At 34.5% G+C, this 13422-nt stretch overlaps 1 protein-coding gene across 1 annotated transcript; it reads left to right on the forward strand.

The window, feature by feature from the left end:
* Nucleotides 1-1894: 1894 nt before the first annotated feature.
* On the forward strand, nt 1895-10753 carry LOC18427729 (putative protein phosphatase 2C 2). The gene is made up of 6 exons (XM_088851118.1): nt 1895-2061; nt 2415-2736; nt 4930-5103; nt 6026-6196; nt 9074-9253; nt 10286-10753. Exons 2-6 carry the CDS (start codon nt 2458-2460, stop codon nt 10427-10429), a joined length of 948 nt encoding a protein of 315 aa, XP_088707244.1. The 5' UTR covers nt 1895-2061; nt 2415-2457; the 3' UTR covers nt 10430-10753.
* Nucleotides 10754-13422: the final 2669 nt, after the last annotated feature.

Genomic DNA, 13422 nt, shown 5'->3' on the forward strand with positions numbered 1-13422 from the left:
GGAAACGAGCCGAATTTAGGGCTAGGCTGGGCTTGGGCCTGGTGCAAATACCTATAGGTTTAGCACTGGCCCTGTCTGGACCAAGTAGGGCTGGACAAATAAAAATTAAAATATAGAAAAACTATAGGGCCGGGTAGGCCATAACCAAGCTTGCCTTTGGCGAAATGGGAAAGGACCTTCAGGCTAGGGATGGGTCGGCGCAGGAAGTAAGGAGCAGGATGGGGGAATCAAAACCCTGTCTTTGAGGCCAGACCCTTGGACCGTGGTGGCTAAACCCTAGCTCAGCTCTCAGCCCCATTTTGTGGCCACCGCTCTATCAGGCCCACGCAGGGCCACCCGGCCCATTACCAGAGATTGTCATGTCACTTGCTTTGTAGTTTCCCACGTTTTCAATTACTCGCCCATGAATTCAACAAAAATCGCCGAGGATTTGGTTCATCTGCAACGCGGCTCCAGCGTTCCTCTTACTTCGACACCAAGGCACGAATTCGTCCGCGTCAAAAATAAAAAACGTAGAGTCACGATTATAAACTCCATTCATTTCAGAAATATCAAAACAGTCCATCATCGTTCTAATAAATCCAAATACTCTCCGCTTATTCGAAACGTGCCCGATTATGCCCCTAGAAAAGATTGGAATTTTTTCTTCTTTCTTTCTTAGTTTTCTTTTTATTTCATAATTTTTTTTCTAATTCGATTTTATTTTATTTTTGCATTTTCCACCAGTGATTATTAATACATAAAAACCAATTATTAATACATGAAAAAGCAGTGAGCTAAATTTCTTCCTTGAATAGTTGAGAAGGTTTTCCGTATTCTTTTTTTTTTTTTGGTGATTTTCTACTAATCCGAGTAGCAATGAAAACAAAAACAAACCCTCAATGATACGAATTATTTCTACAATAATTACAAGGGTTTGGAAAATTGACAATCCAAATAAAAATAGGTTACAAGGGTTTGAAAATTTGCGAATCCAAATAGGTGATTAGGACTCAAATTATCCAGTTTTCCGGCATTTGCCCCAAATCACTCAAATTCTCCATTTTCCATGTGGCTCAGGAATCACCATAAGTAGAGCAGGCAAATTAGAATTAGACCATTTATTCAAGGGCCCAATTCAAACATGTGATTGTACCTCATCAACTTAGCGGCCGATCTCAGGAAAAAAAAAATTACACTCACCCTTTATATCTAAATAATAATAATATTCTAATCTTAAACCGACCATTATATTTTTAGGCGATCGGATCTAAGAATTCAAAAATGCCATATTAAATATTCCTTCTTTTATTGAAAATACTCATATGGTAGTTCTTATTTTAATCGGTGCAATTGGCATACGGATGCATCTGTAGCTGTAAAGGTAAAGTGCACCTTCAAATTTTATCATGGTATATAATTTTGATGTAAAATGTTCTTAAGATTATTTCAAAATCTATTTTTATATCTAATTATAAAATTTTAAATTACAAAAATGGTTAAAATCAAGTAGTGCTATAAACATATGAAAATCTTGAAAATGAACAGTGTAGATAATATGTTGTAAAATGCATTATTTCTGATACGTAAAGTCTTTTTATTTTTCATGTTCATACATCTCGACATCGAGATGATCAATCAAAGGATTTTTCAACGTATTAAAACTACCTTTTTTCGATGAATTTTTGAGGTGCATCCTTAGTTATACATTATAACGTTATTTTTTCCTATTTTAATGGGTAACCCATGCACAAAACTTTTCAGGGGCATAACCGGCAATTAATAATCTAATATAATAGGTGCATTATTCTAAAAAGAAATGGACGTTTTTGTCATTTTATCGTATTTTAAGGGTAAATTAAGCTAGGACCTCTTCCATATAAAATAAGCAACTAATCATATGGAAAAAGACTCTCAGGCGCCACCGTCTTTCCTCCTTTTAAAACCCCATCAAATTCTCTCTCCCTCTCAAAACATCTTACTGGAGAAGGTAGAAACAGAAACCTTCGGCTTAATTCAGGTAGTCCCCAGTCTTTTTCAGGCCAAAACAGGCAGACCCCAACAACTTTCTGCCAAAACAAGGTACACCCGAACGCTTTTCCGGCAGAAAATTAGACCCAAACAATTTCCCAGAAAAAATTCCGTCCAAAACCTCAAGAAAATCTCAATACCCACAGAATTCCGGCCACCCATATTTTATAAACCTTCAAAAAATACAAATTTCACGATTTCCGGCCAAGCTGGCTAGAGGAATCCCAATTACTTCAAGAATTTGAAGCTTAAATGGAGCTCTTATGGAGCTGGACCTTTCTCCCTTTTTTTGTTTACATACTCAGGGTTATAAGAAAGCTTAGAAAAATGGCTGGAAACAGTTTTCTCTCTCTCAACCCAACCCAGAAGAGCTCTCTCTCTCCAACTCCTGTTTTCTCTTACAGGCCGGAAAAGAAGTCAGCAGACGAAATTTCAGCCGAAAAAATTATGGGTTTTGCAGGCGAGAGAGAGAAGACAGAGAAAATAAGTGCACCAAAAAAATTGAAGTTTTCAGGAGAGAGAGAGAAGAGAAGGCCTGCAAGGCTTTTGATACCTGAACAAAGTGTTTTGAGAGGAGGAGAGAGAGATTGGAAACATGAAAAAGTGAGGGAGAAGGATGTGGAGGTTGAGGGGTGTGGGTTTGGTTTGGTGAGCAGGAAAGGAAGGAGGCAAGTTTTGGAGGATGGCTACAAAGTTATTTGCAATATTTTTGGTGATCCCAAGCAGGTAACATAATTACTACTTTCTTTCTTCTTGCCCCCACAAAAGAATTATCATGTTAATTTATCTACTCTCTCTCATACACATGAAATCTCCCTTTTCTTTTTTTTTTTCCCTAAAATCTCTCTCTAAATTTATCTTTGGTTTGCATGAAAATAATTTCTAAAAAACAGCTTCACGTGAAATTGTTTTTTGGTTAAATGTGTGAATATTATCAATTGGACCAATTTGTATGAAAATATTCCCTAACGAGAGAATTTTTTAAAATATTTTCGAGAAAATATTTACCAATCGTGTGAAGGCCACAGTCTAATACACATGTGAAATCTCTTTCTCTCTCTCATACACACGTGAAATATCTTTCTCTGTAGCCTAATTAATACACATCTGAAATCTCTCTCTCTCTCTCTCTCTCTCTCTCATACACACATGAAATCTCTCTCTCATACACACGTGAAATTTCTCTCGCGCTCTCGTATACACACAAACACAAAATTTGGAGAAAGAAATCTCTCCCTCACCCACAAACACAAATACACAACTTCAAAAAAAGAAATCTCTTTCTCACACAGACACAAATAAACAGAGTACAATACGAAAGAAATCTCTCTCTCCATGCACACATACATACGTAGAAAGAGCATCTCACCTACATTGAAGAACAGAATGAGGTGCACCTCTCTTTCACCTTTCTTTCACTTTAAGCGAAGAACCAGATTCTCTCTCTTCTCTCTCTCATACCCACTCACAAATACACGTATAAACACATGCTTCACTTAGAATATTATATAAGGCAACCAGATTCTCTCTCATGCGTACACGCAAACACACGTATAAACACATGTTTCACTTAGAATATTATATAAGGCCTAGGCTCTACGTTAAAAAGAAGAGCAGGTCTCGAAACTCTATTGAAAAAAATGCAAACCTTTAAAATGATTCTCCTCGACAATTGTCGGTCGGTTCAAGATCTGCTAGTTAGATCGGGAATCGGGCATTAGCCGATTCCAGTTTTGACCGATGATCTGATCCTCCCACATCTATATGTGCAGGATCTAAAGGATTACCATTAAATTTAGTACAAATCTTTAGAAAAGTTATCACATGGGTGTGGGACTTGACTTTTTTTAAAGATCGGTATCAAATTTAATGGTGATCCTTTAGGGTTCTACACACATGGGTGTGGGAGGATTTCATAAGATCATTATATATATATATATATATATATATATATATATATAATCCTAAAAAAATAAGAAATTTATTTGTAATGACGTTTTGAATGCTTTTTATCATTTTGGCAAAGATTGGAAAGTGTTTTGGTCATGAATACTATTTTTATATCTTTAAAAATACCCCTGCCTTAAAATCTTTTTTTTCATTATTTTTAACTCCATTTGGATGTGTTTTGTTTAATTATACTTTAACTATATTTTTCATATTTTTTAAAAAAAATTGTATTTTTTATACTTTTTTGACAGGTCGGGACTTGCCCGGTTAAGCCTGTTACACAAGCTGATTTATCGGTTACTCGGAACCGGCCCTTGGCCGGTTTCCGAGATCAGTTCGATTTTTCGAACACTAATTTCCAACACCAATATTGCATTCGTAACTTTACTTTTTTATGTAAAGCCTATGGCTTGTCTAACTAGTTCTCTCTCTCTCTCTAAGACACACAAATATACACATATTCAAATATGAAAAAAATTTACATAAGGTTGCAACCTCATAATATAGAAGTAATTACACTTTAAAAGTTCAGTAGAAAACAGTGTGTTTCAAAGTTAGAAAACCCTCCAATTGATCATCTTGACGTCAAGATAGTATCAATATAAGAAAAAAGAAATTCAAATCTTAAAAATAGTATCTTATAACAAATTATCTGAAACGTCTATTTTCAAGATATTGAAGTGTTTATGATATTTTATATTTGTATTATTTTTTAAAATTTTAAATGCCATAATTAAGGCTAAAAATGTATTTATAAGTCTAAAGTTTTTGACACTGGAAGTACATATTCTGATAAAATTTAGATGTGCACCTCACTTGTTCTTCAGTATAAAGTGGGCACTTAACACGAACCTCATCCCGTGTGACTCTTTCTCATATATAACAAGCCCCTCTCGCTCTCCTGTATCCTCTCTTTTATGATGTGACAAAGTTTATGAGAGGTTTTTTTGTTGGGTTGTAACAAAACAGGCTTTATTTGGGGTATTTGATGGACATGGTGGACGTGAAGCTGTGGATTTTGTTGTGGAGAAACTTGGCCAAAACATAGTAAAGGCTCTTGGAAAGAGAGAGACTGCTCACAATTTACATGAGGAGGCTATTAGGGCCGGCTACTTAACTACCGACAAGGAATTCTTATCTAAGGTACTGATTTCCCCCAGCTCTTGACCTGTCATATAGATATATATATATATTTTTCAAGTGGTTTCAATATCGCCGGTTTATCTTGGAATCGATATTGGCTTGGGATAGGGATAAAGCTGGTCGAGCATAATGTGTGTTGGACATTCACATTGTTTAAAACGAAGCCAATCCGGCATATTGTGGATTAGTAAGTAGTTTTAAATGATGGGTCCGACACATAATGTGTCGGTCTGGTACACATTGTGGCGGACCGCATCATTTAGAAAAATGAGACGTGTGAGAGAAACATGCATTATAAAGGGACAATATTTTTGTGCTAAAAGGAGTTACTTTTTACTTAGAGGTGGGTGTAAAAATAAATAGTTTTGAGATAATGGTGTAATTTATAATGTCTATTTCTTATGAGGGTGGGGCACCACAATTCTTGAAAGTAAGGTCAATGGGAGGTACTTTATAATTTTCCTTTTATTCTATTAGGCTAGAGGGTTTATGCATAGGCATATGGGATTATATACAATTAGACTATTTGCCTTTATTACAAGGAGGTAAAAATCACTCATACTCGTTAGATGTCAAATTGGATGGATTGAACTAATCATGAAGTCTGAAAATTTTTATTTTTTAAACTTTGAGTCTTTTAATTGATACTCTTACAACCATCCAATTTGGAATCCAAGAGACAAAATTGATTGTGACATTCTTCTACAAAAAATGAATGGTCTCTTTACGTAATATTTCTATATGTCCTCTATAGTTTGCACATCTTTCTATCCTGGGTTAAAAAAACTCGGCAACTCGAGCTGGACTCACCCGAGTTACATTTAAATATGTAGGTGAATAGTTCATAATACAAATGAAGAAGCATCTTCATTTTAGTAACTCTCTCTCTCTCTCTCTTAATTTTGTTTAATTTTGAGTGTAGGGTGTGAGAAGTGGTGCTTGTGTAGCTACAGCCTTCCTCAGCAATGGTGAGCTCCATGTAGCGAATGCAGGGGATTGCAGAGTGGTTCTTAGCAGCAAAGGAACTGCATATCCTCTAACCAGTGATCACCGTGTAGAGAGAGAGGACGAACGTATTCGAATCGAGAATTCTGTAAGTCGAAATTTCGCTTCTTAAATCTCCTTTTCTTATTTCCTCAGGGTTTAAAATCTGGCTTTGACCTCTCCTTGATTTGAGCTTGAGAACTCACTTGTCTAACTCAAGCGAGTCCTGAGTCATACCGGTGAAATTTTACAAGGAAATTTTAAAAATAATTGAAAAACAGGAAACTCGGGTGATTCCAGGCTTTTTGAGCCATTAACAACCAGCCTCGCTATCGAGTCTGACTAGGAAGAGTCCCGAGTCAAACAGGCGATTTTCCTAAACGTTGTTTCGTGTTTCTCTTTAGTGATCTTTCTAACCTGTAAATTTTGAAGTACTTTGCAACATTGAGCGCAACAGTTTTCTGAATGGACACACAACGTTGTGAGATTAATTTTGGTCTTAGTTTTTAGCAGTGATATCAAGATCGACGCCAAAACGGTGAAGGCTTGATCCATTCAATCTGTTCAACCGACAATCGAATCAGAACCAAATTTAAAAAATAAAGGAAACTGGAAATAATAATTTTAAAAACATAAAATACGTGATAAGAACATTCTAACTATGTTCTGGTCAAAACCAACTAATTCAATTGGCAAAGTATTGGTTTGATCGGTTTTTAATCAAATTTGCATTTTGCTTTGAACATAACTGACAAAAGCACTGGTCGGCAGTCTAACCAGTCAAACTAGAAGCTCTGATCCAATCTTGATTACCATGATTTTTATAACTTCTTTTCCTTTTGATGAATCTTGATTAGAGAAATTTCACGATTTTGTTTTCCTTTAAAATGTTTCTTCTCTCCCATGAATATGAGGGTTGCTACTTCTAAAGCTATTGTGAGCTTTCATTGTATAAGACTATCTAGCACCTCGTGATCACCATTTATTGCTGTTCAATTTTGTCAATTACTTTTTTAACAGTTCATGATCATCATCGTCAAAGTTTTTTTTCAAATTGGGGTTGGCTGTATGAATCTTGGTTCCTCATTCTGTTATATTATGGGGTCATACTTTTAATGAGGTTATAAGTCTCATATAAATTCTCACTACTTCCAACCGTGTCTTTTGGGCCTACCTCTTATTTTTTTTTAGCTTTCTACTTGAACTAACCAGCACCTCCTAACTGGCGTTGTATTGGGTCTGTGCAGCACATAGCCAGCCCACCTAAATCTACTTTTTCTCATCCTATGACCTATTAGTATTACATATAAAATCTCTTAAATGTTTTTATTCCGAATTTTATCCTTTCTTTGGGAATTAGGTTGTACTTATTTTGTATTTGGGCTATAAAAAAAAGAAAGGAAAAGGGAATGTACACTACATAACCATTTGTCTCTGTCTTTGGTGCAAAGGTCACAATCATTTGTAGCCACTTGATGTGAAATCGGATGGTTAGAAATTGTTTTTTAGGGAGATTGTTCATTTCCGACATTTGGGTCCAAACTCTAGAGCGGAATTTTTTTTTCCCAGAAATCCTTTTCCTTATTTTGAGCCCAATACAAACAAGTTTATTTTTCTCTCTATCACTACCATACTTTCCTCTCTAGAGATTCATTGTATTTTACTCCTTTTCACGATGGAAATATATCTTCCAAAGTACATCCATCTGCTATCTAAATAGCAAAAATCTATTTTGCAGGAAGTATGTGTTTCAAGAAATATATTTCGTAAGAAATACTTTTCTCCAAACAATTTTTTTACAGGGATCCAAATGGGGCCTAAACATTGTCTTGTTGTATACTTTAGCAAAAGGAAAAATAAGTTTGTAAAATTTCATTGTCGGTAATACATAAATAACATAAATTACTTAATTAAATGGATTGCATTTCTTTCAAAATTGAGCTACATTTCTTTGAAAAGAGATTCCAAGAGTTTTTTATCATATTTTTTATTTTTTAACGTAATATTACATTTGTACGTTATATAATAGACAAACTCACATTTGTTTTTTTTAAAAAAGGAGCTAAGCAAACACTAATAAATTTAATATACCGCGCTTCAGTCGTTCTATTTGAAACCCTAGAGCTTCTCACTGCACTACTTGTATGTTGTGAGACAGTTTTTTTTAGTCAATCTAAGTTTTAAAACTGGGCATGGTTGACGTGCTTTTGACTCGAGCCCAAAAAAGTGGCCGACTCGGTGCCAATTTAGTTAAGGAATATTAAGGCTGACAACAGGATTGGCCCTGGGTTGGGCGAGTTGTGGCCCTAGCCTGGTCATATTCCCTGGAGGACTGGCTTGGGCCTTGCCTTAAAGGAAAACAAAACAAAAAAGATGAAAAAAAATGAGGCATGGGCTGGCCGAATGGCGTAAGCCCAGCCCTAAGGCCAATTTTTATGGCACAGGCCCTAGCCTTTTAGGGCTGATCAACCAGGCTTAGAGGAATACATAATGTTTATGCAGTTTTTAGGATTGGGGTAAGGCTTACCTGATTTCTTGTGTTATGTAGACCCAACACCCTAACAGGGTTGAGTGACTTGGGTAGAGTCTAAACTGGATTCAATGATTTTTTAATTGGGAATGATTACTTTTTTGTGGGCTATTTATGTTTTATACATAGAAGTCACAATCATTCATTATATGTCAAATTGGATGGCTTGGGTGAGTTACGAAATCCAAGAATATAAAAGTTTAGAACTTTGTGTTTATTCAATAACACTTTTACAACTACCCATTTGGAAATTTAAGAGTCAATGATTATGACATCTATGTATAAAAGATAAATGGTCTCTAGACAATCCCTTTTTAATTACTAATCAAAGCCTTGGAGTTTATTTCTATTCTCTACAATTATGAGCATGCCCATTGCCCAACTAGGAAATTTTATTAACCTTTTTTTTCGGACAATATAGGAAAATTTATTAACTGCACTTTTGATCTGGTATAGGGGGGTTTTGTTGATTGCGTCAATGGAGTTTGGAGAATCCATGGCTCATTGGCAGTGTCTAGAGCAATTGGTGATACATATTTGAAAGAATGGGTGATTGCTAACCCTGAAATAAATAAGCTTAAACTCACACCAGATTGTGAGTTTTTGATTATTGCCTCTGATGGATTATGGGATAAGGTATGTACATGCCTTTTTTATTAATATTATTGAAATGGTCAAACTATCTCAGGATATCAACAAGGAGGGTAAATCAACAATTCTTTCAATCAAGTGATTACACTAAGAATTATTTTATTTATGACCTCGAGAATTTTGTTCTGATTGCAACCCTGACAAGCTAGGCATTTTTGCATTTTAACCCCTACTTCAGTCACTTGAGCCAAATGACTTAAATATATTTACATGTTAATAATAATCCAAAAACATGTTGTTTTTTAGAAAGTTATGTTCAGGGTTTGAAACCTTGAATAAATGGAGACATTTTGGTAATTTGTCTCACCTAACGTTTTACATGCTAAAAGACATAAACTATATTCTTGGTTGAAAACCTTGGAAAGAATTTCTTAAATGAAAAAATATTCTTCTTGGTTTAGAACAGGGAATTAGCCAGGGAGCCAGGGTATATAGTCATTTGGCTTCATCATCAAAATGCTTCCACTCGTTTAGGCAAAATTGGGAATTTTTTAATGAAATGGTTCTTGAGGTACCTAAGTAAATTGATTTTTTGAAAAATGACCACTTTGTTGTAACCACCTTATTGATATTTTCAGGTGGTCTGACCATCTTGTGGTATTTCCCTTTTTATTTCATGAATTAATAATTTGCTTTTCTAGTTGCTAAACAGTCAACAGACAGAAAGTGCCTAATTTACCAAAATATTGAAAATAATCTTTTTTTCTACTGAAAAATTGGAGCATTCACGGTGCTTAGGAATGGCCAATTAACCAATGAGAACCTAAGGTTAAGTTACTCCATCAAGCTACCTTTGGTCATTCTCTAAAGCGCAAAGAGGAGAATTCTGAATTTCATAGAAATATGAGGCCATTTTGAATATTTGGGTTAAAAAAAACAGATCCATATTTTGGGAAATTTGAATAATCCCTTGGGATTAGTGTATTAAATGTGATTATTTGGGATATTAGGTAACCAATCAAGAGGCAGTTGATCCCTTGGGATTAGTGTATTAAATGTGATTATTTGGGATATTAGGTAACCAATCAAGAGGCAGTTGACATGGTTTCAACAAACAAGAAATCAGTTACTGGTTGCAAGAAGCTTGTGGATATCTCTTCAAGTAGAGGATGCAAGGATGACATTACAATAATGGTTGTTGACCTTAAAAGCTACATTTAATTACCATTTGAAGGTTTGTGTCATGTGCAAATTTGGAGGCACTAAAACACGAGGTGCTTCGTAAAGCTCAAGGATCTTGAAAAGCAATTCCATTCTAATTTTTGTACTTTTATCAATGTTCTTCATGCCAAAATAGAGGTTTTTCCACAATAATTAATTTGACATTCAATTACTACTCATCAAGTTATGTTGATAGAAGGGATAAGTGGAAAGAAAGTTTCCCTAGTGAATTTATTTAGGCCTTGTTTGGGGAATCTTTTTGTTTGGATGTAGCAAACTACATAATTATATTTACTTTTACATCTTTTTGTTTGGATGTAGCAATAGAACTGAATTATATTTACTTTTAAATCGGTGGCTAACAAGCGTGGTACGTTAGCAACTGTATTTTTGTATATTTGAATCTTAGGCTCCTATGGAAGATTATTTCAGAATACTGCAGAGATCTCTCTCTTTTTTTATTGATTCATAAAGAATATACAAGACCGGTATAAATATAGACTAGTAACAATTAAAGATAAATACCAACGGTTATGGATAATTACTAACTAATCTTATCATAATCAATAGACATCTAAGATATATATACTGATGCATAAACATATCTCATTATGTATTCATAATGATGTATATCAATATAGATATACATACTCTAATATGATACACTACCATTCATGGCACAACTTAGCGAATGGAATCCCCTTTACTAGCAAACTACCTCTTATAAGCCCTACTATGACATTATGGACGGGCAGAAAACCATATGTTTCTTCTATATTCCCAAAACATGGATATTGTTCAAGATCATCCAAGATTACACACATTGTCTCTCTCTCCATCCAAGATCTCTCTCTATATATGAATATATGAAAAAAGTTTATGTAAGGTTACAACTTTACTTGTAGAAATAAAGTTGCAGTAATCTATACCTTCTATTTTATTTGAACAGTGTAGGGTATCATAACTTTATTTCTACGAATTGGATTGCAACCTTATATAAATAGCACAATATATATATATATATATATATATATATATATAGAGAGAGAGGTTTTTCTAGAATTCACCATTCTAATGGTGATTTTAGAATACTCTACTCTAAAATTCTCGACAATATGTTACCCCTATATTGTTTCAAATTACACGAGTTTCCTTATTCAAATCAAATTTTTGAAGGGCATTAGCACTAATTGTAAATGATGCTCAAATTTCAAAATCAAAATGTCAAATTTGAAATACAAGTGAAGCCCACATTCAAAATTCAAAACCAAATTTAAATTTCAAATCTCAAAGCCCAACTCTCTCTCTAAACAAGGAAAGTCTCTCTCTCCAAACCAAGATCGTACCCTACTCTCTCTCTCTAAACAAATTTGGATCAGCGTGGAGTCTCATTCTCTCTCAACCAAGATCGTGCCTCACCCTCTTCCTGTATTAACATCAGTCAAGATCCGTGCCCCTCCTTCTCTCTCGCTTTGTGCAATCAAAATATAAAACAACTGAGAATTGACATTATCGTGATGGATTCGATTGTAGCTGGTTTCCTTCAGTAGTAGTGGGCGAGTATAGGACTTTACTGGTTGGTTTGGTAATTTGAGAGAGTAATCAACAAGGGTTCGTTTCAACATCAACGTTAGAGGAGAGAGAGATAGAGGAAAGACTAGGTACCTTGGGAGCAGAGGAGAGAGAGATATTGACATGCAAAATTAGCAGGATTTTTTTATCACAAAAAGTGAGCTACAAATCTTTCCAAAATGGATTAATATGATCGAACAACATTATTCAATTGTTTAATCAACATGTTACTGCATAAGCATGATGAATTTAGAGTAAATCATGATCAAATCACAAAAAAGACTTGATGATGTTGCTGAAAAATCAGCAGCATGTTTGATCGAATTTGATCATTATAAAATCAACTCAAACTCTTTCGAAATGACCAAATAGATCTTGAGAATATCAACCAATGAATTATGAACAAGAACACCTTAAACACGATATCTTCATGTACAAATTTAATCAAACTACAGAATTTTGTTCTTGTTTTCTTTGCTGCAAAAACAATAGAGAATATTAGTAAGAGAAATGTGAGGGAATTGGTATGAGAAGATGAGAATGGATGGAGTTGAATGGGGCATGGAGAAGGGGTGTTGAGGAGAAGAGGTGGGACATGAAAACAGGTTTGGTGGAGAGAAAAAAATAGAAAAATAATTACCATAACGTCAAAATTCAAAATTTTAAAAAATTTGGAGAGTAATTTTAAAGGAAAATATCTCTTATTTTTAAGTTCCATTTCACAAAAGATCCAAAGTTTTAAAAGATATCTTAGAGCATGAAAATTGTAGATTTTATTTTTCTAAACCCTGCACTAATTTATATCTATTTTTTTAGGCCAAACAAATCTAAAAAGACATATATTTTTAAAAGCCATCCTCTCAAACTTCTAGAGAGAGAAGGGTTTCATGGTGGTGATAGGTTACTCGGAGGAGAGAGATATATGTTTAGAGAAACACAGGAGGAAAGAGAAAATGAGAGAGAAGGGCCTTATGGAGGGGATAGGTTACTGGGCGGAGAGAGAGAGAGGAGTTAAGAGAAACACGAGAGAATAGCATGTCTTTCTCACATTTGTTTAAGTTAAAAAATAGGTTTAAAGTGGTCAGGGGATTAGAAGATATTTTTTGAAAACTTGGGTTTATCAAGAAATGAAACCTAAAAATATATGATATGGAGATATTTTCCTTAATTTTGATAAATAAAAGGACAATCTACTCCCCTAAGTCTGGGAGTAGAGTTTTTTAAAATCATCATTAGTGTAGTGCATTCTAGAATGGTCGAGATTGAATCTAATCCAAACAAAATATTAAATATATAATTTATAAAAATAAATATATTAACCAAATACCTCTAAAAGTTACATGTATATTTTGGTCTATTTATTTTGCGAGTAAATTTTTTTATATTTTTATTAGGTGTGTGATGATGTGAAGAGTAGATAG

The sequence above is a fragment of the Amborella trichopoda genome, chromosome 11, assembly GCF_054954075.1.
Source record: "Amborella trichopoda isolate Santa Cruz 75 chromosome 11, AtrichopodaSantaCruz75HAP2 v2.0, whole genome shotgun sequence".
Taxonomy (NCBI): domain Eukaryota; kingdom Viridiplantae; phylum Streptophyta; class Magnoliopsida; order Amborellales; family Amborellaceae; genus Amborella; species Amborella trichopoda.

Bases quoted from the DNA above. Each gene is read 5' to 3' on its own strand.
- LOC18427729 (XM_088851118.1), top strand. From the start codon at position 2,458: ATGGGTTTTGCAGGCGAGAGAGAGAAGACAGAGAAAATAAGTGCACCA. The intron at 5,104-6,025 runs GTACTGATTTCC...TTTTGAGTGTAG, and splicing joins ACAAGGAATTCTTATCTAAG to GGTGTGAGAAGTGGTGCTTG. The intron at 9,254-10,285 runs GTATGTACATGC...TTGGGATATTAG, and splicing joins CTGATGGATTATGGGATAAG to GTAACCAATCAAGAGGCAGT.